The sequence below is a fragment of the Argiope bruennichi genome, chromosome 2 (genome assembly GCF_947563725.1).
Source record: "Argiope bruennichi chromosome 2, qqArgBrue1.1, whole genome shotgun sequence".
Lineage (NCBI taxonomy): Eukaryota > Metazoa > Arthropoda > Arachnida > Araneae > Araneidae > Argiope > Argiope bruennichi.
In genome coordinates this window covers 136,362,207-136,390,008 of record NC_079152.1, presented here as the reverse complement: position 1 = coordinate 136,390,008, position 27,802 = coordinate 136,362,207, and the positions used below count along the sequence as shown (strand labels likewise).

The 27,802-nt window shown below is 27.5% G+C and overlaps 1 protein-coding gene across 2 annotated transcripts; it reads left to right on the top strand.

Annotated features, from left to right (window-relative positions):
- Nucleotides 1-275: 275 nt before the first annotated feature.
- Nucleotides 276-27,802, top strand: LOC129956125 (protein GUCD1-like). Of its 2 annotated transcripts, none has more exons than XM_056068276.1 (9): nt 276-429; nt 2,416-2,569; nt 3,185-3,253; nt 7,166-7,265; nt 11,990-12,081; nt 19,554-19,665; nt 20,567-20,615; nt 23,694-23,768; nt 25,077-27,802. In XM_056068276.1, exons 2-9 carry the CDS (start codon nt 2,463-2,465, stop codon nt 25,166-25,168), a joined length of 696 nt encoding a protein of 231 aa, XP_055924251.1. In that variant the 5' UTR covers nt 276-429; nt 2,416-2,462; the 3' UTR covers nt 25,169-27,802. The 2 variants fall into 2 exon arrangements, with proteins under 2 accessions (XP_055924251.1, XP_055924252.1); XM_056068277.1 differs by lacking the exon at nt 276-429 and adding an exon at nt 559-576.

Below are 27,802 nucleotides of genomic sequence, written 5' to 3'. Positions count from 1 at the left end.
TGAAAATGCTTATTTTAAAAAAGTTTTTGAAATTTGATTCCGTTTTCAATTTAAATTTAGGTTTAGATGACAAAGAAAAAATAATAATAAAGTTGAGAAATACATAGCACAATGAGCAAAACAATATAAAACTTCTATTTTAGTGCAAATAATATATTTTTAAAATTTTGTAGTTTAAAAATAAATTTATTTAAAAAACATCACTACAAATTTAATCTTCATCTACTAATTTCGCAACCTTGCGAAAATTTTGAGAACTCTTAACTTTGTTTCATTAATCACTATACCAATTTGTGCACTTATTTCTATTCTTAAATAAAATTTCAATCTCAGAAAGTTTGGCAACATCTCTGCAGTTGTTTTTGTTTGCAAAATTGAGTTTTCTTTTTTAAATACTCTAGGGAAGAATAAGATTTATTTTTCCAAAAAGTAAGCAAAGTAATTGTCGTGTAATTTATTGTTATTAAGTAAAATTTTAAACAAATAACTGAAACATTTTTAAAATTGTTTTTTTAGAAAATAAAGAATTAAAAAAAATCGCTGATCCATTTCTTTTTGTTGTAGGCTGATGCAGATGTAAGCCTATTTGTCAAATGAATAAATACGTATTCTGCTGAATACGTATTTATACATGAATTTTGTAGAGTATCTATTATTATTACATTTTTGTGAACTCTTAGAATTGAGAAACACTAAGTTCATCTTTTACAGATTTATTATATTTACACTTTTATGACTTTGGTTTAGAAATTGTTTGTTTAGATTGTTTATTTCAAAACATTTTAACAGATTATACGTTCGCATCAGAGCATATTATTAAACATAACTCTTAATTTTATTCTGCTGCTGAGCTCTGATTATAATTTTCTGTTCTCTGCTCTACTGAGTAGAGCAGACTATACAATAGAACGACGGGTATTTATTAGCAAAAGAATACAGATTGTGATTATTATTATTTACTTTTTTTTGCATGTTCATTATTAATAATGGAAATAATTATAAATGTTGAAACACTGTTTACTTTGTAAATAAAATGCTTATAGTATTTGTTTAGTTGTTTTAGTAGCTATGTGCTCTGAATAGCGATATAACTCGGTTTGAGCTTAATAGTTATACGAGCAATCTATATGAAAATTTTAATTTTGCACAAAAAGATATAAAAAAAATGTTTTAAGCTTTAATTTCATAGCAATATTTCTATATAGTGTAAGTTTCTGCTGATAACTTGCATTTATAAGTAATTATTTGTTAAGGATTTTATCTGAACAAGCAGTTATTATATATAGTAAGTATTTGATATAAATAAATAGTGAAGAGGTAATATTAAATTTATTTTACTAAATAATATTCTTTATACAATTTATGCAGTTATATTTGCAGCTTTCTTTTTAATCCCCCCCCTGAAGTTTTAAAGCAATTATCTTTCTTTTCAAATTGCTTACAATAAGGTAAAAGAAATTCTTGTATATTGCATTTAGCATTATCAATTTCAGATTATTTTTAAATTCTCTGGTTTGAGGTATTCATAGTACTAAGAAATTTTGGATATATTGCAAAAAAAATATTTTATAGAATAAAGCAGTTTTTTTTTTTTTTTTTTTTTTTACATTGTAATAAATTAATTTTTTGAAATTTTTTTGTTATGCTTTGTTTTAACTAATTTTCAATAAAATAGTTAGTTAAACTTTTGTTTCTAATTTGAATGAATTTTTCAAATATTTTTTTCAAGTACTTTCTTTGATTATGTAATGATGTTTAATGATTATGACCTTTTATTATCTTTTCACGTGTTTTGCATTCATTATAATGTAGATTTTGATTAAATCATTTTACTCAAATTTTAGTAGTGTATCTATTAGAAATATGTAATTTTTATTAGAAAAGTTGCACATGTGATTAATTTTTTTTATTATAATATGCTACTTATTAAATCTTTTCACTTAATTAAATATTTTATGATAACATATGGTTTTTGTAAAACTGTTATTAAAGCAGATATCTTTCTTGCAAGATATTGGGAAGTAAAACAAAGCACCACTTTTAGAGAAAATCAAAAGTTAAAACTAAAATTGCAGAATTCTAATAATTGTTGAATATTAAAGTTGGAAAAAATGTTTTGTGATTCATGTTTCAGAAATAGATTGCAGTTTGACTTATAACTATTCAGAAGGTTTTCAAAATTTTATATGTGAATGTCTATTTCTATATTTTTATACAGTCTGTCAAAAATCCTTTTCTTTCTTCTTTTCTTCACTTTTCTTTTGCATCTTGCTGAAAATTGAAAATGAGAGTAGTTTTGTGAAATGTTAGAAAGTGTAAATCCGTGAATAGATTTCTTTCAGTTTTGATTTTTTTTTTTTATTTGTTTCAAAGTAAAAATATTTTCTCACACTTTGTTTAAAACATTCATGACAGTTAATGACATTGAGTTCTGAAGGGCTTAGTGGGAAATCTGTACCAATATGGGCGGTGGAGCTCGAGAAGTAGATTCAATTGAAATTCCCCTTGTTCATGTGAAACAGCACTTATCTTGGGACTGTGGAATATCTGCTGTAATGATGGTTCTGAGGTTTGTTATTTTTTCATATATCCATATAAGTACATACTTACTAACAATTGATAATAGAAATGTTTAGTATATAATTCATTAACTAACATTACATTAATTCATTAGCTTTTTTTTTTTTCCATATATTCTTTTAGTTTTTCCTCCTAAGAATTTTTTGATGTTTCTTGCACTATTCTATTTCATGTTTTCATCTCTGATTTCCATGAAAAAATGATAGTATAAAAACATTGTGTTCTGATTGGTTATTCTGTAGAATTAGATAAGGGTTATTCCATCCATTAAATAACTGATATTTATTTTAATCAGTAATCTTTAAAAAAATATTTGTGACAGTGTAAATTTATTGGATTTCTATTTTATATGAAATAATGTATTTATTAGAATTAAAAGGAATTTGCACATATCTAAATATTAAAAAACATTTTTATTACATATTTAAATATATAATTTGTAATAGGTATGAAAATTTAATATTTATCTCTGTATAAAATTAAACATTTTATGTAGAAATAAATGTAATGGATTCTTCATTTGAATAATATGCCTAATCCTATTACATTTTATAATATATATTCATATTTTTTTTATCTTATGTTTTTTTTTCTCCCTTTTAAGTGAGAAAGATAGAACGTATATGAAAGAAAACCTTGAGGAAGTTTCAAAGCAAGAAGGATTTGATAAAAGGTTTCATTTGTTTATGTCATCTTTTGATATTAACTAAAAATTACATGCATTGGAATGCAGTGTAAAAAATATTATAATATTTAAAAAATGCCTATTGTGGAAAAGTATCTTCTAACAAAACTAATTTACAGTACACAATTCTAATTCCATCTAATTAAATTTTTAACTGCTCAAATAGTTTCGAAATTCAGCTTTTTTCTGTAATTTGTAATGAAATCCCTCAAAAATGAATACATAAATTATGATTGCTCAGATATGTAAGCATGAGTGATTGAAATTAAAATGCTAGAGAAATTAAAAGGTTAGTATTTAACATGACATAGGGAATCAAGGATTCTCTCTTTAAACACACATTGTTGATGAACATAGATCCTTCTTCTGTCTCTTACCATGTATGAATAGTAGTTGATGTTTTCTTTTTTGATTAAATCATTACAACTGCATTCCATACTAACAGTTGGTTTTGCTTCTATAAATATTGCATATTTCATTAGTTTACATTGCAATGTATAATTTGTTACTTATTATAAACAAAATCAATTTCCCCATGATAAAAATTTGTATCAATAAGTTTTTCATCCAAATCTGACAACAGGTGACAAAATGTTATTTATTTATATGTAGCATGTAAATAAAACATTAAAAGAGACTTTCTATATAAAGTTCATCTTATTATACCATTATTAGAACCCTTATTAACCACTTTTCCATCACAATTAATAATTACAAGCAAGATATATACAGTGTCTCACAAAAGTGATGAGACACTTATGCTTTACAAAAGGAAACTGTAATAAAATAAATTAAAAAAACATGTACAAATTTTTTGTGGTTGTATTTCATACTTAAATTTAGTAACAATTATTACATAACATACATTTTGTCAAAATATTAATTTCATAAAAATACAATTGTTTAGAACGGAGCAAAAAATAGCTCACATAAGTGATGGGACACCATTAGATATGCAACAAAAATTGTCTGAAATAAGCAATAAAAATATTTTTGGTGGTTTTATTTTTACTCAAAAGCAATTGGCAATAATTTATAAAATCGTCTGCAGTATTTCTCTCCTGTTTTTTTTTGGAATTTTTGTGTTTTTTAGCTCTGTGCAGCCATGAATGCTAAACGAAAAGAAACTTTGCCTGAAATTCGAAAATTAGTTATTAATTTGCATATTGAACGTGAAAAATCTATTGGAAAAATTGCTGAAACAGTTAACTTGAGTCATTCAACAGTTTTCAATATCATTAAACAATATAAAAAGAATCATATTATTCAGGATAAAAGAAGACCTGGCCGACCATCAAAGCTATCCAATGGAATAAAACGAATTATCGTTCGAAATATTAAAAAAAATCCAAGAAAGAGTGCCTCTAAAGTTGTTGATTTACAAGCATTATATGGAATAATTGTTAATCCTGAGACTATTAGAAGGGTAATTCGATCTGCTGGATATCATGGTAGAGTAGCCAGGAAAAAATTCTTTGTAAATGAAAAGAATAGAAAACTCAGACTAGCTTTCGCAAAATCCAACATAAATAAGAATTCCGATTACTGGAATAAAGTTATATTTGCTGATGAATGTAAATTTAATATATTTGGTTCTGACGGTAGAATCTTGGTGTGGAGAAAACCCAGGGAAGAATTTCGCAAACAGAACTTGGTGCCAACAGTAAAACATGGTAGAGGAGGAGTTATGGTATGGGGGTGTATGTCGTCCACTGGAGTTGGTAATCTTGTTTTTATTGATACTATAATGGATCAGTACAAGTATATTGACATTTTAAAGCAAAATTTGAAATCTTCAGCACGAAAATTGAACCTTCATAACGATTTTAAATTCTACCAGGGCAATGACCCGAAGCACACTGCTTTGAACGTTAGACTCTGGCTGCTGTAAAACTGTCCTGAAATAATAAAAACACCACCACAATCTCCAGACTCAAATCCCATAGAGAATATTTGGAAAGAATTGGAATCAAGAATTCGCAGACACACCATTTCTTCAAAACAACAATTAAAATCGATGCTTCAAGAAGAATGGGGTAAAATCACTCCAGAAATCACAAAAAAAACTAATCGAATCAATCCCAAGAAGATTAAATCATGTTTTAAAAGTAAAAGGAAATCCAACAAAATATTAAAACCTTTTAAAAAGTAAAATTTTTGGATAAATATTTGATGGAAAAGAAAGTGTCTCATCGCTTATGTGAGCCATTTTTTGCTCCGTTCTAAACAATTGTATTTTTATAACATTAATATTTTGACAAAATGTATGTTATGTAATAATTGTTTCTAACTTTAAATATGAAACACACCCAAGAAATTTTTGTACATGTTTATTTATTTTATTACAGTTTCCTTTTGTAAAGCACAAGTATCCCATCACTTTTGTGAGATACTGATTCTGAAAATAAAACATTCACCTGTTGTGTTATCTTTCTAGCTACCTTTTCTTCTAACATTCGGAATTAAAGTTTTCCGCAGAAAGTATATTTCATATTTTGATGATGAATGTTTTTCCCAGTTTTAACTTCTCTAGTAATGGTTAATTTTTACTCTTTTCATTCTGATTTTGCTAAGACTGAGTATTTGAAAAGAATGCATTTTATAATTAATTATTCTCTTTTATTTGAAAAGCTGCATTTATAAGCATTGTTTCTATGTTTGTTTGTGTAGTTTTCATTTGTGAAATTGAATTGTCTTTTAACATTGTTTCTATTAAATATCTTTTGATTCATTACAACTTGAAGGATTCAAAATGTGGCTTTATATGTAGGATGAAAGTGTAATATATATATATATATATATATTTCATATTATCTTACAATTAAATGTTTTGACTTCTTTCCACAGATTTTTTCTTTATATTACAATCCTTTCCCCCCCCCCTTCTTCTTTCTTTCTTCTTCCCCTTCTACTTGAAGCATTTTCTTTAATATCAGTATTTCCAGCTACCATATTTTTAAAGCATGGCAACTGGAAATAAATATTAGCATTAAAAGAACTTTCAGCTCTAAATGCTTTAATTTTTATAGATTAAAATGTCCTTACATTTATATAATGAGATATCAAAAAAATTTCTTCCCTCTCATTCTCTAAATGCTAAACTTTTTTAAAGAATTATCTTTGTTTCTAAAATCTCCTTAATTATAGAATACTATTTCTAAAGTTCTCTTTTTTTTATGTAACATATGTTGATCTATTACCACCGATATTGAGCTTTTTATCTATAAGCCTTTGAGATCTATTATTAATGACAATACATATTAATAGTTGTTTATTTTTTGGTGCATATACTTGTAAATAATATTTTATAAACTGTAGATATCAGATCAAGTTTCAGATGTACTCTCAAATGAAAGACACATTTTATCTAATTGTGTTCAAGACATAGATTTAGTCCTGCATAACACAAGTTGATAATTAAATAATATATATTGAACCTTATTTATACAACTGTGTAATGCAATTGCATCAATGCAAGCAATAAAGATTCAACAATATGCACATTCTTAAAACACTTTTGAATGATGCATTTCTCAAATCTAGTCTTGTTTCTGTAATAGTTTTATTTCAACATTCATGGCTTCTAATCAGAATTTATAATTTATGAATGCATTTTTGTAAACTTTTTTTAACAAATTAGGCATTATAATTGGATTTAGAATTGATTAAATTTTATTTGAAAACACTGGTTTAAATGTGATTTAGTTGATATTTTGTATTATAGTGGATTAGTAATGCAACTTTTCCACATATAGGCATCTTAATGACATGATTTTGATTTTTTTTTGCCATTCACAATACATTTTGCCTTTTTTTTTTCCCTTTGTATTTTGACTTGCAATCCTATTAGTGGCTAATTATGAAATTAATGCAAGATTTTTTTAAAAAAATTCTTTCTAGTACTTGGACAATAGATCTAGCATACTTACTTCAGAAATTTGGAGTCTCACATTTGTATTTGACTATAACATTGGGAGTTAACCCTGGTTATTCAGAAGAGGTAATTACTTGATTTTAGTCTATCATTTCATGATAAAATGTCATATTCTATCATCTCATTAAAAAAGAAAAAGGAAGCTTAGTATTTGTAAAATGTATTTAAAATTAGTGTTTCTTGAATTTTTTAATTAAATAGATTTTAGCATCAGTAATTGAAGTTCAATTCGAATACTGTTTTACTGTGGAGGAGGGGGGGGGGGCATAACATCAAACTAGAGAGAAAAAAAAATTAAAAACTGAACCATCCAAGATGATGAGCGATTTCTAGTAATTTACTGCTTACATTAATGATTGTACAAACTTGCAGACAAAATTTAGTATGTTTTTTTAATTTCGTTTAGTTGTTATGCCTGGGATTATATTTTAAAACAGGACAACTATATTTTATACATATAAGTTTGGAATTATAGAGAACTAATTTTTTTGAAATCAGAACAAACAAATTTGTAATGAATTTTTTTTAATGGACTATTTATGTTAAAGTAAGAAAAAAAAAAATTATACATTTTATTCAAATTCACTATGAACCTGGAATATTTTGTTTGAGTCCAGGATAAAAAAATCATTAAAAAAATATTAATAATAAAGACTGTCTTTGCCTTGGGATTTTTAATCATCTCAGTCGTGTAGATTTATGCTTTTATTTTGTCTTGATCATTAGCTGAAATAAGATTTAACATAATAATTGAATTTAATACTCTCTAGCTTCAAAATTATTTTATTATGAATAATTAATCAGGATTGCCATAGCACTAAAGAATCTGAAAAAATAGAGAGAATTTGAAAATCATCTTTAAAAAAAGGAAATTTGAAAATTCCCATGAAAACCAGGAAAATACAATGAATTTTAAGTTCCTTAGCCCCCCCCCCATCTAAAAAATGCTGATCTCTAAACATTGCAAGAATAAAAGATTAAAGCCACAACACCAAAAATGGAGCAGTTGTAGACCTCTTTTAACCTTTTTTCAACTGCACTCCACTTTTTTTCTGTATATAACAATTTAATTTCAGTATCAGAGACAGCTGTTTTCTATCCATGAAATTCCTCAATTGTAGTCAGTGAGAATGCATGAGACTGCTATAATTGCTTGAGAAGATAGAATAAATTTCTCTGGTGGGTACAGCAGTATTCTATTTGTGGAAACATTACTATGGTATTTAGTTGCTCACGTGCGAGTTTATTATTTGAGAAATTGTGAGCTCATTCAGAGTATATTAGAGATTTTTTTTAACAATGAGCTGCTCAAAACCCTTATTTAATACAAAATGGACGGATAAAAATAAGAATCCTGATTTTACTGAATGGGTTAGAGAAGTTCCTCAAAATCCATTTGCTGCGTACTGCTCTCTTTGTAGAAAGATAGTAAATTTAAGTAATATGGGGAAAAAGGCACTTATTAGTCATGCCAAAAGAGGAAAGCATATAAAATTGCATGTCAGTTCTAAAAAATTTTATTGAACTTTGTATCTAAAAAGAATATAGGAGAAACTCATATGCCATCCGTAAATAAGCCGATTTCTAACTTTTTAGCTCAAGAACAATCATATAAAAGCTTAACTTTATGGACATTAAAACTTATTGTGTCACCTTTGTCCTTTAATGCTTTCATTGGTGTATCGGAAATATTTTCACATATGTTTAGTGACAGTGAAATAGCCAAAAAATGTACTTTCGATCATACAAAAATGTCATGCATTATTTTTATGGATTAGTTCTGTTTAGAAATCTTAAAATAAAATCTCTTAAGAAATATTTAAACAATAAAAGAAATTGTAATATGCTTTGACAAAACTTTGAACCACATTTCGCAAAAATACCAAATGGATCTTATTTTAAGATATTGATGTGAATCAACCAACAGTCTACACAAGATATTAGAATTTAATATTTTTAAGGCTTACGTCTGAAATCTTAAAGAAGTTATATCAAGTTTGGACATATAGATACTTTTACAAACTAGTGTGAATGGACCAAATGTAAATTAAAATTTTTTTAATATATCAAAGAAGAATTTCTGTGTGAAAAAAACTGTAAAATTTTAGATCTAGGTACTTGTAGACTACACATAATTCATGAGGCATTTCAATATGGACATAAATCTTCTGAACTGAGAGTAGATGTTAGTTAGGAAGAAGAATAGAAGGGTCCAACTAGACATGATGATTTCCTAGAAGTTGCTTGTTCTTTTGAATTTTCATTAAAACATTGTTCTTTCCACTGGGTAAAAAATATCAGTTTGCAAAAGTACTCTAAAAGTTTTAAATGCATAAATTTCAATTAAAAAAAACTTTTCCGGGATCTGCCACGAGTGATAAAGTATAAATGCTTGTCAGGATAAATTTATTTTGACTAAAGTAGCTTCTCTTTTATTGCTAATATTCTTCAGCCTTTTCTTTAAAAAATTCAGACATCTGAATTAATGGTGCCTTTCTTATATGAAAATCTTTCATTTTTGTTAAATAGTTAATGAAAAACGTTGTCAAAAAAAGCATAATCAAAAAAGCAAAATCATTAGATACTTATTTTTGATAGGGTATGATGATCATTTTTGATAGGGTATGATGATCCCCCACAATATTTAATATTTGTGAAGAATACTATAAAAATATTTGAAAGTACTACCACAAATTGTATTGTTTTAAAAACTGCATCTTATTTAAATATATATTTATTGATGAATCTGGCTTTTTCACTTATTAGAATTATGGAGTATTTGCATTCTATTGGGTTGGCAACTAAGTAATTGCAGATTTTTTTTAGAAAATCAAAGACAATTTTTTCATGGAACTAAATAACTTTATTCTGTAATGTATTGTTCGTTTTGATCAATGACCTTTTGCCATCTTTCAGGCAGCATCATAATACCACGTTCATAAAACTTCTGGTTTTTATTAGCAAAAAACTGAATCAGGTACGATTTGACATCATCATCATTTTTGAAATTTTTACCATTCAAGGAGTTTTGTAAAGATCGAAACAAAAAGTAATCAGTTGGTGCAAGGTCAGGACTATATGGTGGATAAGGCAAAACATCCCAACCAAGCTCCAATAATTTTTGCCGAGTGACCAAAGATGTGTGTGACCTTACATTGTCATGATGGAATACAACACCTTTTCGATTTGTCAATTCGGGCCGCTTCTTCAACTGCATTGTTTAATTTCGTTAGTTGTTCAATGTAGACATTAGAATTGATCGTTCGGTTGGGTGGTAAGAGTTCAAAGTAGACAATTCCTTTGTAATCCCACCAAACTGATAACAAAACCTTCTTTTGATGAATATCAGCTTTTGATGTTTTTTGAGTTGGTTCACCTGGCCTGCTCCACGATCTTTTCCGCTTGATATTGTTGTAAACAACCCATTTTTCATCGCCAGTTATCAGTCGTTTTAAAAATGGATAATTTTCATTACGTTTCTTTAGCAAATCGCAGCTGTTAATGCGTTGCGTTAAATGCGTTTCTTTCCGTTCGTGAGGAACCCATGTATCGAGTTTTTGAACATAGCCAAGTTGTTTTAAGTGATTTTCAATGCATGTATGTAATGCATGAAGCTTCTGCAATCTCACGTGTTGTACTGTGACGATCCGAATCCATTATTGCTTTGATTAGGTCGTCATCAACTTCAACTGGACGACCAGAGCGTTTTTCATGTTTGAGTGAAAAATCACCAGAACGAAATTTGGCAAACCATTTTTGACACTGCCGTTCTGTTAAGGCTTCGTCACCATAAACAGCACATAGCTTTTTATGAGCTTGTGATGCGTTTTTCCCTTTCCGGAAATAAAAAAGCAAAATGTGACGAAAATTTTCCTTTTGATTTTCCATTTTTCAACGAACGCCAAACGAAAACTACGCAACCGATCAAAAACCTTTTTTTACTGATTCACAGCTGAATTGCCAACTATCAAATAACAAAATGTGTTTTACATTTGTACTACGGCTGCAAATCTAAAAATTCAACTGACGCCATCTATGAGGGAAATCCGCAATTACTTAGTTGCCAACCCAATATTATAACTAGAATATGAGTGCTGTTATATTGTGTGTTATTATTTCCTTTTATATTGTGTATATGTGCAGGAAATATACATATTTGGGGGGGGGGTTGAATGGCAACCCTGCTAATTAATGTAAAGAAATTTTTATTCAAAATAATTTTGTTTTTAAATCGTTTGTAAACATTTTCTTATGAGTAGAATAGAAATAACATGGTTATTACCTTTTCTTCTTTTGATTTCCATGACTGATCAGACTTGCAAATTTCAACAATTTAATATATATATAAATTCTGTTTCATACTTATTCCAACAGTCATTTATAATGCAAATTTTTATTTTATTGTAATTATGAAAATATAAAGGTTGTAAAACTCAAAATAGATTATATCTATTAGAAGTGACAAATAAATCACCTTAAAAAATTATTATATTTGATAATATAATTGGGGGAAAAATTACTTTAAAATAAAGACTTTTGCTTCGTTTTTTTAATGTTTTATTGCTTAAAATATTTGATGTAAACTCTAATTTTACTTATATTGCAAACCTTTGAAATGACTATTTTATTTAATTATGCTTACTACTGATTATATTTGAAATAAATATAAAAATTCAAATATTATTGTCATGTGTTTCTCTGTTTGTAAAATTATGTAACTGATTGCATAAATAAATTTCAACAAACTATTGTTCTACTAATTATTTGGATTTATCTTTTATTTTCTTCAGGATTTCTATCAAAGAGTTCTTAAAAAGGATGCTCAAAGGATCAATGACAGATTTTCAGCAGCTCATCTAAACAATGTCAAAGTTGAAAAAAGGTATAATTGTAATTACTTTGTTGGAAATGTGCATTTTAACTGTTCTGTTTATAAAGAAATACCAGAAAAGTATATTTAATAGGCTTTCGTTTTAGAGGGCTTTATACGAAATGCAGAAGACAGCGAAAAAAGGGCAAGAGAATAAAATTTAGGAAGAATATTTTTCCAAGTGTTTAAATACTATGAGATTTTGATAGGGATTTCTTTACACGTGTCAGATTAGGTAAGGGAATTATAGGGATCTTTTAAAAGAATGTGCTTGGCTAGACAGTTTTTTTTTAATCCCTTCATTCGGAGTGTGGGAACCGCTGACCTAAGCATTTTTACAACGCTTCAGTTGATTTAATTAAATAGAAAAGGGAGGAAGGGATCAGGAAATAAGAGAATATTTTAAAATGAACTTAATATGGGCTAAATTAAGCTTTGGAAATTAATTGCAATTGTAATTAGATTTTAAAATATCATTATATATATATAAACAGGGTGCTTGTGAAAAATTTATCCTGATATATGAGACCATAACTATTATGCCGCTCACTTGAATGGAATAAAATTTTGGTTGAGGGCATTTTGTAATATGTGCTCAGGAATCATATGAAAAACAAGATTTATGCTCTAACAGTTACAATTACAGTGACAAAATTTTCAAATAGCAATACCAACTTTTTTTTGTTATTTTTATTATTGGAATGTATTCTTCATAGCAAAAAACAATAATTGCACCAGAAGCATACCTGTAGTGCAAAAATCGCCAGCACTAGACAGACTATGAAGAAAAGAGAAAATAACAACAGAAAAACAAGGAAAAAAGGGCATTTTATTTTATTTCAGAAATTTTCTACTTGCCCTACTTCATCCACGATGACGCTTTGCATATGGTAGATGGTATCTGAAACCAAAGCATGTCCCATGCCAAAAGGAATTTGTTAATGTTGGGATGAAGCGAGCGGACTATTTTTCTCACGTAGGAATATCTGTGTGACTACGCTTCTGGCGCTTCGTTCCGGCACCATTCCTCCCGCGAACAAGATGCTGTGTGCGTAATTGTCAATACCTGTGTTCTTTTCTTTTCGTTTTCTATGTCCAATAAATGTGCTATCTTCAAAAACCATGCTGAGATTATTGAAAAGTAACAACAAATTGGTAGCAGTTCGTGGTTCTGCTTCGTAATAAATGTTTCGTTAAAATTTCTAAGTGAACTGTGTGACTGAAACGAAACTGTCAAAAACGAAATTACCAGCTTGAATAAATTAAATGTCCCTGAGCTGAATGGAACTAATTATTTCATTTGGGCTTTGAAAATACAGGCAGCGCTGAGTTTGAAAAGATTGAACTCTGTTATATCCGTGGTTAAACCAGATAATCTAAGTGAAAAAAATGCAGCAGAATGGAACCAGAAAAATTCTGACGCCGTTGCTTACATTAAGTTATCATTGTCAGATGAACAGGTCCTACAGTTCGCTACAGAGGAAAATGCAAAAATTCTTTGGGATAAAATAAAGTCAACATTTACGGGTCAAGCAGAAGACTGCAAAATAGATGCCGGCAATGAATTGAAAAATCTTCAAATGAAAAATAATGAATTGGTAAACGATTATGTTGCCAGAGCAAGAGGAATTGCTACAAAATGTCATTCTTTAGGACTGGATGTCACACCTAGGGAGCTCGTTTATTATACAGTGCGCAGACTGAAAGGAAAATTCTCTAAAGTGCGAGAAATTCTCAAAACCCAACGTGACAAGTCAATGGACGAAATATTAGAAATTTTACGTGAAGAAGAAAATACCTGTTATTCGCGCTGAAGGAATCAGTGTGGAAGTTTTTATTCTAGAAAAAACAAAAGTTCTGGTGTAAGGCTCTGTTACATCTGCAGACGCCCAAATCATATCACCAAGGACTGTTTTTACAGGAATAAAAATGCTAATAGAAGTGCTCCATGTAATGAAAATAATCAAAGGAGAAATGCACAACATCGTGCCAATCAATCAACAAAACGACGAAGTGTTAGTGATGTGTTTACTACTTCTGATCAAGAAGAAAGCCTAAGTGATAAAATATGGTTGCTGAACAGTGGAGCTTCTTGTCATATGGCCAAAGACAGTATGTGGTTAGAAAAAATAATCCCTGAAACAAGGGATATTTATTTAGCTGGTAAAGGCTCTAAAATTTTGTGTGAGGGAATCGAAACAGTTAAAACAAAAACTGTAAGTAATAATCCTAGAAATTTAACAATTACTAATGTTAGCTATGTTCCTGAACTAAGATATAATTTATTGTCAGTAACTTGTTTGATGGATAAGGGTTGTAAAATTAAATCGAATAATAATTGTATGTTGATTTTTGATAAAGATAATAATTTAGTTACTAAAGCATTTAAAAATAACAATAGATTAGAATTATATTTGGAACCATTGTATAATTCAGAGTGTTATTTTTCTAAACAATCCACTAGTAGTTATGAGATTTGGCATTACAGATTATGTCATTTAAATCCTAAATATATGCTTAAAATGAAAGATTATATTGATATTAATGATATACATGATTTTAGATGTGAAACTTGTGACATAAGTAAGATAACCAGAAAAACTCATCCTAATATTGATGTAAATTAAAGTTCTGAAATTCTTGAATTGATTTAAGCTGATCTTTGTGGTCCTATTAAACCTGAATCATTAGGTGGCGCAAAATATTTCATGATATTGGTGGATGATTTTTCTGGCATGTATTTTACTTTTTCTTAAAAAATAAAAATGAAGTATTTAATATATTTTCACAATTTAAAGCCAAATATGAAAATTTAACCGATAAAAGAATTAAAAAATTAAGAACTGACAATGGCTTAGAATTTGTAAATGAACAACTTGATACTTATCTTGCTAATTCAGGAATATTTCATGAAAAAACTATTCCATACAATAGTGAAAGTAACGGTAAAGCTGAAAGGGCTAGATCTTTGTTATATGAAAGTGAGCTTCCATTAAAATTTTGGGCCGAAGCAATTAATTGTAGCACCCAAGTGTCTAATGTAACCCCACATAAAGGAAAAGAAAAAATACCCCTTGAAATTTGGACAGGTAGAAAACCGAAATTAAATTGTCTTAAAAAATTCGGCTGTGTGGCTTATTTTCACGTTCCGAAAGTAATGAGAAATAAATTTGAAGTTCCAGGGAAACGTGGTATAATGCTAGGATACGCTAGAGAAAGAAAGGGTTATCGAATTTATGACATCAAAAGCCGAAAAATAATAGAAGAGAGATCAGTTAAATTCAATGAATCTTTAAAAGGTAGTATTTTTTTGGGGAAAACGAAAGCAGAAACTTGGGATATTAATTCACTGCTTGAAACTTCTCCAGCGGCATGCGAGATAAATCAAAAAACAAAAAATGAAATATCTAGTTTAGAAATTCCTGATGAATCGGCAGAAGATGAGAATAGTGATTCATCAATTCTATACCAAAGTAGAAGATCGCGTCAGACAGACGCCGCAATAGGGGATGAAAACGAAACACCAGATGTTGAATCAAGTAGTAATAATATCATAAATCAGATTCCAGTCAGATGTTCGGAAAGTCTCAAATCTAAACAAATGTCAGCTAATGTAGCTTATAACATTCCGATTACATACTTAGAGGCAAAAAATAGTGCTGATTGGAAGAACTGGGAAAGAGCAATGAAAAATGAATTGGATTCGTTAAATAAACATGAAGTTTGGGAAATAATAAATAAGCCTGCAAAAACAAAATTAATAAAAAGTAAATGGGTATATTCTTTAAAACAAGATAACTCTGGTGAAACAAAATATAAAGCGAGACTTGTAGCAGCAGGTTTTAATCAAATAAAAAATAAAGATTTTTCCGAGTCTTATTCACCCGTTGTGAACATCGAATCTTTCGGAATGTTAATGGCACTTGCATCTAAATTAAATTTATTTTTTAAGTTCTTTGATGTTAAAACTGCTTATTTATATAGTGATATTGAAGAAACTTTTTATATGTTACCTCCACCTGGTTATGAAAAATTAATTGGAGATGAAAAAGTTTGTAAGTTGCAAAAGTTTGTAAGTTGCAAAAGAGTATCCATGGCTTACCGCAATCTGGTAGAAACTGGTATATGACTATAAAAGGTGAATTAGAAAAATTAGGATTGATGCAACTGGCCTCTGACAATTGTGAATTCATTAAAACTGTTGGTAAAAATATTTTTATATTATGTATGTATGTAGATGATTTAGCAATTTTTTCTAATAATGATGAAATGTATCAAGAGGTTGTAAATAGTATCAAAAGCATATTTGAATTACATGAGAACAAACCCGGTAAATTTTTAGGTATAGAAATTGTAAAACATGAAAATGGTATTGGTCTGTGTCAATTTGAATATATTGAATCATTATTGGTTAAACATAATCTAGAAAAATGTAAAAGTGTTAAAACTCCAATTGTAAAAGGAGAAGATAAGAGTTTCCCTTCCACAAATGAACTGGTTGACATCACGATGTATCAAGAATTAATTGGTGAACTTTTATATTTAGCTAATAGAACGCGGCCTGATTTATCATTTGTAACAACATATTTGTCACAATTTAATCATAAACCAGAAAAAAGGCACTATAATTTAGCTAAAAGAGTACTAAGATAAAGAATTGTTTTATGACAGTAAGTTTGGTTTTCTTAATGCAAGTTCTGATGCTAGATGGGGGAATGCAGAAAATGGCAAATCATTTTCTGGTGGTGTAATTAAATTAGGTAATTCATTAATTTCATGGAAATGTCATAAACAAAAAAGTGTCAGTCTGTCAACATGTGAAGCTGAGTTATTTGCTATTTCTGAACTATGTAAAGACATTATTTGTACTGTAAACTTATTAACTGAGTTAAACTGTAAACAATTTATAAATAATGCTGTAACCTTAAATTCAGATAGTCAAGCAGCAATTCAGTGGATTAAGTGCACCAGGTCTTCAAATAAATCAAGACATATGAATTTACGTTTTCATTTTATGAAAGATTTGTTGAAAGATAATGTAATTAAATTAGAATATGTTCAAACAGAATGTTTAATTACAGATTTTCTTACAAAAGCTGTTAGTGAAGAAAAGCTGAAGTATTCTGTGAAAAATATTTCGTTAATTTCTTAATTTTTGTATGTACGTTAATTTTTTGTATTGTTGTGTGCATTTAATTTTTATGTGTATTATAAATTCTCGAAAAATGTCACTCACAGGAGGGGTGTGTTGGGATGAAGCAAGCAGACTATTTTTCTCACATAGGAATATCTGTGTGACTACGTTTCTGGCGCTTCGTTCCGGCACCATTCCTCCCGCGAACAAGATGCTGTGTGCGTAATTGTCAATACCTGTGTTCTTTTCTTTTCGTTTTCTATGTCCAATAAATGTGCTGTCTTCAAAAACCATGCTGAGATTATTGAAAATTAACAACAGTTAAACTTCACATCTCTGTTAGGCATAACACAGTTGTTTACACTTTTCTTCTTAGTCTGTATAGTACTGGTGATTTTTGTGCTACAGGTACTGTTCCAACACTATTTATTGTTTTTTGCTATGAAGAATAAACACATTCCAATAAAAAAAAAGTAGATGTTGCCTTTTGAAAATTTTGTCATTGTAAATGTTAGAGCTCAACTATTGTTCTTCATATGATTCTTGATTGTATACTCTGCTACTTTTCGTTTCATCATATTAAATTAGTTTTTGTTTGTTTGTTAAATGTTATTTTTCATTTTATTTTGTTCTCTCAGTTAATTTACTGAACGCTAACAAGTTAAAATTATATTTAAAATCTGTTTAAAAAAATCATGATGTAAATATTTAATAAAAATTAAAATTCTTCTGATTATATTTGCAAATAAAGCATAATTTATGAAAATTTTAAAAGTAACAACAACATTTTTTTAAATTTGGTTCTGCATGTTTTCCTTATATGTTATTTAAAAATCTTAAAGTAATCTATTTTAATTTCTAATATTATTAACATTTATATTATCAACAGTGGATGTTGTAAATGTAATGTCACATACTGAATGAATTATCTATCAGTTAAATCACCTATGCATATTTTGACTTCCATGGGTTTTTTCAGCAAAGAGTTTTTTAAATATCAAACTTTGGCAGACATTAAAATCATGTTGTCTTCTTTTCTGTTGTTGAATCCTCCTAATGTAATAATAAGTAATCAATTCTATTTAAAATGTATCTGCCTGCTTAATCGTCTTCTAACTTTTGATGCAGTGTAACTTTTCTTTCTTATTCCTCATGTAAATTACATAAATAGATATTAAACAGGATGTTTCATTCTTAGTTTTTAATTATTAAAGAATATCACAAGATTAATTTATGCATTTAATTAGTTATGCATTTAATCAATAAGTTGCCAAAATTCAGAAGGAAAAAAAATCCATACTACAAAATTACTATCATTGAAAATATATTGTTTTAAAATTTGTAAAAATCAATTTTGTGCTCTAATATTTATCAGGGATGTAATTCTTATGCTAAACATTGGCTTTCTGCTTTGGAGGAAAGGGAATCCAGATTTCTCACTTTTTTCTGCTTTATAAGAAATATACAATTCAACTGTATAAAAAGGACTGATTCTCAAAAGCCAACTCTGAAATGCCTGATGAGTCATATCAATGGAAGACCTGTAGTAAAAACAAATACCCTGTAATATATTTAAAGATATGCCTGAAAGATTTGTTGATTGTTAAAGAAATATTTACCTAAAATATTCTAGTAAGGTATGTTTTAAGTATGAGGCTTCTAGTAAGATATGAGGCTTTCCTCTCATATCTGTTGTCCTTATACATTTAAATTTGTCCTGGACAATATACTTCTTAAAATGTCTGGAAAAATCATATGCTTTTGATTTACTTTTGAAATAAATATGAAAATCTATTGGGTTGTAGTTTTGATTATATTTTCTAGTTGCTATTTTTGTACATTCTGTATCATATTTCAATATTCTATATGTTCACTATCATATTTTCTGCATATGGGTTTCCTCTTTTTTTTGCTTTATAGTCAATCACATCCCTGATTTTATTGGAGTTATCAAAATAGAAAAACACCGAATTTTTGCTAAATTTTTTAGTAATTAAAATTTTAAAAGTAGTATTACAAGTTACCAGTTCAATGTATTTATATACAAATTTAGTAGCTTGTTCAAAACATGCATTGTATAGAATGTTATTAAACACATACACACAATCTCCTATATTATTTGTAGCGATATAATTTTTTTTTTCTCTATATTCAAATTTTGACATTTATGTTTTATTAGCCCACTTATTTAAGCATAGCCTATTATTAATATATCAGTTCAAAAAATTCTACTTTTGATTCAATATAATTTAAATTGTTGCTTTTAATAATGTAATAAATGTAAATAATATGTTATCCATCAGCTTAATGTATAGTTATAATAGAACCTGTGTTAATTTTGTTTTCTTAGATCTGTGAAGATAGATGAAATTTTAGATCATCTCAGTTGTAATAATCCTGCAATTGTCCTTGTAAATGCCAACTTGCTGTTTTGTGATACATGCACCTGCCATACTAAGAAGGTTCTACATTATGTTACTTTTGTTGTGGAAGAAATTGTGTTTAAACTTTTAGCATAAATTTAATGAAAAAATTTTAATTTTTTAATATTGGTGCAATTTTATTTTTTTATTAACATAAATATGCAATTTATTTCTTAATTATTTTTGTGACATGCTTAAAAATTTAAATTAGATTTAAACTATGAAATGCTATTTAACTATGCTGGTTAGATTGGTAATTTTAATTCTTGAAACTGTCAATTATTTTGATGGAGTAACTTTAAGCTCTAAAAAATAAACTTTATTATTGTGAAATATATATATATATATATATATATATATATATATATATATATATATATATATATATATATATATATTTTGGGGGGGGGGGTAAAAATGTAAATTTTAAAATGTAAAGAATACTTCATTGTAGTAAAAAAAACATTTTTTTTTATATACAATCTAAATTTCGAAATGTCAAGAATATATTATTCATAAATTTTTTTTAAATATATAGAGTAATTTAAAATAAAATGCTTTTGAAATAAACATGGGATTAATTGAATTTTTAAAAATTAATATGTTTGCAATAATACCATTCTATAATATTCAGCTAAATGATAAAATATTTACATAATTCTCTAAGTAACATTGCAATTTTTTTGAAAGGCTACTCAGATTTAGATCTGCCTTAGTGGATTTACAAAGACCATTAATTAAAAAAAACAAATACTTTCTGCCATTTTAAATTTGATTTTTTTTTTTTTTTTTGAAAAAAAAATTTTTTTTCTAATATTTTTTTTGTCTCCATTTATTTTTTAAATTACTGTTCCCATTTATATGCCTGATGTTTAAAGTGAAATAACATTGATTTGAACTTATAATTGTTGCAAGAAATGTGACTCAATGTCTTTTTCAGTGCCTGATGCAAGTTCTTGGTTGTTGTAATAGTTCCTTTGCTTATCAGGGTATGTTTTTAGAAAGTTATTATTCCCTGTTGCATTTCAAGCGTATTCGTTTTATGTTTTTATTTTAATTGTTTGTTGATGATTGTTGGTAAGATGCTATAAAAACATTTAGCATATATGATAATCAGGGAAATGGTATTCATTTGAAACATATTGACTTCAAATAATAAAGAAAGAATTGTTTATGATTACTTATTGCTAGCTTTTGTACCCAATCTTGTTTAGGGGAAAAAAGTTTTTTTACTATTGAAGAATTTGATGCTTAAAAATTTTGCAATAACTTTATTTAAACCTTGTTTATTCTTCACTGTTACAAATGTTAATTGTAATGGTAAATGTTATAACTTTCCAAATCAATGATTGAAAGGTGTATTATGTAAATAATGTGTATTTATAGGTGAAAAAATAGTAACATTCTACAGAAGTCCTGTGTGTTCAATAAAAAATGCCTTCTTAATTTATTTTTTTAATGCAAATCACTATTTTATATAAAATATTATTAGCCATTTTGGTATGGCAATCAATAAAAGAACATGAATTTAAAATAGTTTTTTTAAAATCATTCAAATTTCAAAAATTACTGGAAAAGTAGCATCTCACTTCCTTTTAGAAACTATAAGTAGTAGCACAATGGAATATAAATTCTTTGAAGAGATTAATTTTAATTTGAAAATATATTTATGTTTTTATATGAGATTTAAACTCATTTCTGAATGTATCAACAAAATGGACAACTCAAAGATGTCCTTATAAGGGGATATTGCCTTCTTAGAAAATCAATGAATGAGAAATGTAATTCCGTGCAGAAAATGTGCTTAATCAATTTATAGAACATCCACAATTCTTTTATGTGTGAGACAAATATTTATTATTACCTGCTTCAAGCAATACATTAAAAAAGTGACACATGTTCATTTTTTTATATTTTAAATTTTAATGAATATTTTAGGAATAATGTATTAAGTTAAACATAATAAATATTTATCCTTTGCATATTAGTTTGTTAAATTAAATTTTCAGTTGTGATTTATATTAAAATGATATTATTTTTATTTTACATATATTTAATTTATATACTTTCTTCAAAAAATTATTATAAAATTGTGTAAATCCCAACACCAAGAAAAAATTATTGTAGAGTAATGAAATTTGTACAATGCAATTGTCTAGTTAACATATTTAATTGATTAAATTTTCAAGATCATAGGTTAATTTAAGCTCATGAAAATGCATTTAAAACGTGAAATGCTGTTTGTTACATTAATAGCTAGTGTATCCTCCAGAATTTTGAATGTAAATGTGCAAGCATTGTGTCATACAAATGCCGAATGTCACTTTGATGTTATAGAGTTCCTAGCTTGTTGTACTTGTTCTGTCAATACTGGAATGGTCAGTGCTGGCTGTGGATGATGCTGGAGTTGTCATCCAATGATATCCCATACTCATTGGCTCAATTGGAGACAGATTTGGTGATCTCTTAGGCCAAGGTAACATGTCAACACTCTGTAGAGCACATTGCATTACAACAGTGGTATGAAGGCAAGCGTTATCTTGTTGGAAAACTCCCCCTTGAATGCTGTTCCTAAATGGCAGCACTGCATGTTAAATTACCAGACTGATGTACAAATTTGCAGTCAGTGTATTTGGAATAACCACAATATTTCTACTGCTGTCATAGGAAATTGCTCCCCAGACCATGACTGCATGTGTAGGTCGATTGAGTCTCGGCTGCAGGCGTTCCCCTGGCCACCTTTTGACCAACACACTGGCACCAAGGCAGAACCTGCATTCATCAGAAAACACAACAGATCTCCACTCCATTATACAATGAGCTTTGGCTTGACACCACTGGCATCGTAAACAGCAATGGCTTGAAATCAGTGGAATGCACGCTGCAGAGCGTCTGGCTGAGAGCTGTTCTTGAAGTAAACGATTTCTAACAGTTCATTGTGTCACTGTGGTACTAACTGCAGATCGCATTTGCGATGCGATGGGCCACAGCCTTGCGCTGAATACAGCAGTCTTCCCTCTGTAGTGCCATGTGACCACCCAGAACTTGTACACTGCTCCCAACAATCATGTGCAGTGGATACATTCTGGCCAAGTCTTTCTGCAATATTATGAAAAGAAAATCCATCTTCTCATACCCCTATTGCACAACCTCGTTCAAACTCGGTGAGCTGTTGATAATGGCTTCTTCGTTTTCTTAAAAGCATTCTTGGCTAACATCAACTCAATACGTCAAATTTTAAAGATAAATAATACTCATGAACTTTACAGCACGCATTTAAAGCAAACCTGATATGCAAATTCTGAGTGATGCTACTAGTGCCATACTTATGCGTGAAATTTGAATCGATGTTATCTTTCAAATGTATAAACACGCCTACCAAATTTTGTTTATCTAACACAAGTCTTTCTCTTGGTGTTGGGATTTTTTTTCTGCCTGTTTTTTTTAACATCTTTCTTCCCTAAGTTTTGACTATTTTGCAAAATAAATCTATTTTTTGCCAATGACTTGTGCCAAACTTGCCATTGCAAAGGGAATGAAATTTTTAATAAATAAACAAAATAATAATCTAATTGCCACGAAATTTTCATCAGAAGATCCCTTATGATACTCAATATTTGTAAGTTTGTTTGTTTTTTTAATTTATTCAGTAGTTTAGATTTTTTTTTAAATTAGCCTTTCAGTTTTTTTTTTTTTTTTTTTTTTGATAGATAGTTGCAGTTAAGATAAAGATTGGTTATGAAAATAATATTGAAACGCTCTCTGCCGAAATAATTTCCTAGTACAACAATCTAGTGTGTACAAACATTTGCAATTTTAAATGTGATCCTGAACATATTAAATAAATAAGAAAAAATAATTAAATACTTATTTTTAATTTTTTTTGTAGCAGTCATTTTCAATATCTTTTAATGTTAAAATGTCTTGTGTGCATGTGTATGTGTGTATGTACAAGTATACTTTATCAAGTGAGAGATTTTTTTTTTTTTCTTTTTTTTCTGATATCTTTGATTCTAACAATGCATAGCTTAAAATATGCTTGTTTCAATATTATTATTTTCCCTTAGGTCACTATATTGTCCTTTGTGGGTTTAATAAAACAGAAAGAAAAATACTTTACAGAAATCCATCAGTATTCAATAGTGAGTTTTCTGTTTCATTTTTAAAAATATTTTTCTAATGTTTTGCATCTTTTTTATTTTTACTTATAATAAAGATGAATCTGTGTTTGTGTGTGTATTGGTACTTTATAAGATAGACTTTTGACCTAGAGCCACCAAATTTGGCATATATGTATTGTAGAGTGGGGATGAGCACCTTGGGTGATTTTAAAGAAAATTTAATTGAAAATTAAGCTAAATTTTGTCTTTTTTTTTATGGTAATTACTGTAAATATTTCATTACAAAAATAATTTTTGCATCATCTTAAAATTTAATATATCTATATATATATATATATCTGTAATGATATTAACTTTTTCCATATAAATTTATTTTCTATATTTAATCAATTTTTCAAGAATATTTTAAACGTGTTTTTCTACAATACTAAGATATGCAAAAAATTTGAACGAATATTAAACATATCATAAACAATAATAATTAAAAAAAAATTTTAAAAAACATAAGAATTCTGGAAGAACAAAGTCATTGTTAAAAGTCATTATTAGATACTAGTTGCATAAATATATATTTATAATATTACCATCAATATAATACGAAAAATACTGAAATGTATAAAATAGTTAAAATAAACTTCAGTTTATAGCACATTATTGTCAAAGCAAATTTCAGAACAGAAAGCAATTTATTTAAAATCAAATTTTAAAAATGCTTAGTTTGGAAATTAGATTATAGTGTAAAAAGCTAGAAATGGTTGAGTGTCTCTCTCTCGACAGAATGAAGTAAATGTTCAAAAAATAATATGAATTATGTATCTATAAAAATTTGAAGCTTAAAAATGTCCTGCTAAAGAAGTTATTGAGACCAAGTTACATAATATATTTAGTTGGACATTTTAGCAGCCATTAATTCCAGTGAAGCAGCTGGTTGCTAAAGGAGACTAGTTGCATCTATAATCAGAAGTAGTTTTTGTGTTACTAACTGAATAGTAATTGTAAAAGTATCGAAATTATTAATTGACAGTTTGTTATAATTTAGAGTTTGCGTTTAGAAAGAGTTTGTGGAAATCATTAGATGGATATTATTCATTGATCATGCTACTAAAAAAATTGTCATCTAGAAGTTTTTTAATATAAAATAAAATTTTATATTACTTTATAAAATTTGCTTATTTGGTTTGTTTTTACTTTATACATAAAGATATTCATAATTTACTTAATACATATCAATGGAATCATGAGGGTCAGGTGATATTTATGTTATGTATAAAAATGTATTAATATTTTGTAAACTGCTGGATATATTTATGTGGTAATTTTTTATTCCAGAAGTGTGTACGATTCCATATGATTCTTTTGAAGTGGCCAGGAAGAGCTTTGGGACTGATGAAGATGTTCTGTTTGTTTTCTGCAATTCCTGATGCTTTATACATAACTTTCTTTCTCAAAATATGAACAATTTGTGAAGTAGTGTTTAAAGGGTAGAGTAGGCCTTGTCTATATTTTTTCTTAGTAATAAAAGTTATGATTTAACATAATTTTTATGTACTTACAAAACTGTCATTTTTTTGTGAAGCAAATTTCACTTTCCATTTTAGAAGTGCTATTTCTCTCTGATTCTCTCTCCTTGTCTTTTATATTTGTATGCTATATGTGAAGTTTTAGAATTTTGTACAGGATATATTAATAATTATTTGCTTTTTTTTTTTTTTGATATTTATAAGCAAAAATCTCTATTTACACAATTTATATGATAATTCTAATACCAATATTTATCCTGAAAAGATTTTCTATTATTATATATGTTACTATGAACTATTGCAATCCAGGCTGCATCGATAATGCAGATTATTAATTTTATAAAATATTTTTTAAATAATTAGAAAATTAACACCTTTTTTATTATTGTTATTTAATTGAAGTTCAATTGGCAGCTAATATTTATTTATTAGCTAATGGGTTGTTTTTTTGTTGTTGTTGTTGCTTTTTGTTTGTTTTTGTCAGTCTCAAATGGCCATTTAAAGACTTTGAAATTAATGAAGATGTCTCTAATTTCTGTATTCATGTTATTATCAGAATTACTTATTTTTATAGGGGAAAAGAAATTCTATAAAGTCAAACAGTTTATAAAGATATTGTTTTAAAAATATGAATATGTGTAATTACTGTATTTAATATCATAAATTTGTATTTAAACCAAGACTTATATAGGATTCACAGTATTTTTCTTTCCTTCCCCACCGAGATATTTTGTAAAATGTTTTGAATGAATGTTTTCAAAATTATATGCAAGATAAAACACATGATTTTCAATTAAATACTAATGTTGTTAGTCATATATGTTGATTTTATTGTATTTGTAATTGCACAAATTTATTGCATGAAAGTGACAAGCTTTTCAATGCATTAGTCGATTATTCTGTGATTATTTAATGTTTGTTTTCCTGTGATAATTGTTTGAACTTTGTGGTATGTTTTTGATATTCAAAATTTTATTATAAAATGCAATATAGGGAACTGTTTAAAAGGCGGCCTTATATATCTTTTAAACAATTTTATTATATATTTATATTATTTTAAATAAAATGTAAATTTATAAAACTTGTGTGATTTTTTAAAAATTTCAATCTGGATGTATATTTTGACAAATTTGTAATTTTATTCTGGCTAAATGGTAATTTCAATAAATGTAATCAAGATTAGTAGTTATATGAAGTTATAATTGATTGAATAAATTCGTCTAAAATAAGGCAATATTTTGCATTTTTTTATTAATTACTCAGTTCATCAAAATACTGGTTATTTCTTGCAATTAATCATAATTTCTTCAAAAATATGATAACATAATAGCTACTTAATTGTTAATTTTAAAATCTAACAAGGACTGGACAGTGCTATTTTTGTCATAAAAGATTATTATATACATTTCTTCATAGTAGAATATGGCATATTTAGAAAATCTGTATTTTAATGTAAAGTTATTAAATTGATTGTGTATGTTTGCTCCAGGTAAGAGTCCCTGCTCTAATGAAGTTTTACCTTTCTCTAATGTAGTATTTGCAAAATTAAAAAGTAAAATGTTCTAATTTAGTAGATTTTAATATATTCTACAGAAATTTTTATTTAGTGTATTATTTTTGTTTATATCTAGAAAATCTTGATTTTTTTTTTTTTTACATTATGTGAAAAAAAATTTATAAATCAATAAATAAAACATGGAATTTGTGTTCTTGCATTGAGTTTAAAACAGTATAATGCATTTAGTGGATGGCAAAAGATTAGTTTCAAAAATAGAAAAGGTAGCAGACCAATTAGTACATTCATGAGTTGAAACATTTGGTATTTTTTAAACTGTAGAATGTAATGTTTTTCATATGAAACTGAATTCCTGGAATTTGCAGTCCAATATTTGTGTATTAATAAAAATGCAAAATTGAATTATTGAAAAATAATTGAAATGTAATTAATGTAAAATTTTTATTTAAAAAATGTTTTTGAACAGAAAAATTTGTAAAGAACTTTTGTACATCTGATGTAATCACTTAAAATATGCATTTAATTGGTGCTGATGTTGTTTTGCATCAAGTCAGTTTTAATAATATTGGTGACATTACCAATATTAGTAATTAAATGTGAGTAAGTGAGCACCTTATAAAATTATATATTATCAAAAAAATTCAATTTTTACAAAATTGCTATTGCACTACAACATATTTAAAAAATGACAGATCCATAAAAATTTTACAAAGTAGAGTTTACAAATTAACTATATAATTTTTAAAAATTAATTACTGTCATAAAATTAGATAAATTGACTTGCTGGATCATCATTCTACTTTGAAGGCACTCAAAGATTTAAAAATTGACTTGATCATATGATAAGATGATCTCTGAGTTTTCATCCCATTTTCTAAATGTGAAGATTTTCAAAATCTGGAAGCTAATATTTTCTGCTAAAAATTTATTAACGAGACATATTTTTAAGTATCAAACCTGATTTAAAATTATTAGAAATATATGTGAGTAGAATATAATCTAACAGATCAATTCATCTA

Excerpts from the sequence above, each read along its gene's own strand:
- LOC129956125 (XM_056068276.1), top strand. The coding sequence starts at position 2,463 with ATGGGCGGTGGAGCTCGAGAAGTAGATTCAATTGAAATTCCCCTTGTT. Across the intron at positions 2,570-3,184 it reads GCTGTAATGATGGTTCTGAG|TGAGAAAGATAGAACGTATA; the intron begins GTTTGTTATTTT and ends CTCCCTTTTAAG. Across the intron at positions 19,666-20,566 it reads GCACCTGCCATACTAAGAAG|TGCCTGATGCAAGTTCTTGG; the intron begins GTTCTACATTAT and ends TGTCTTTTTCAG.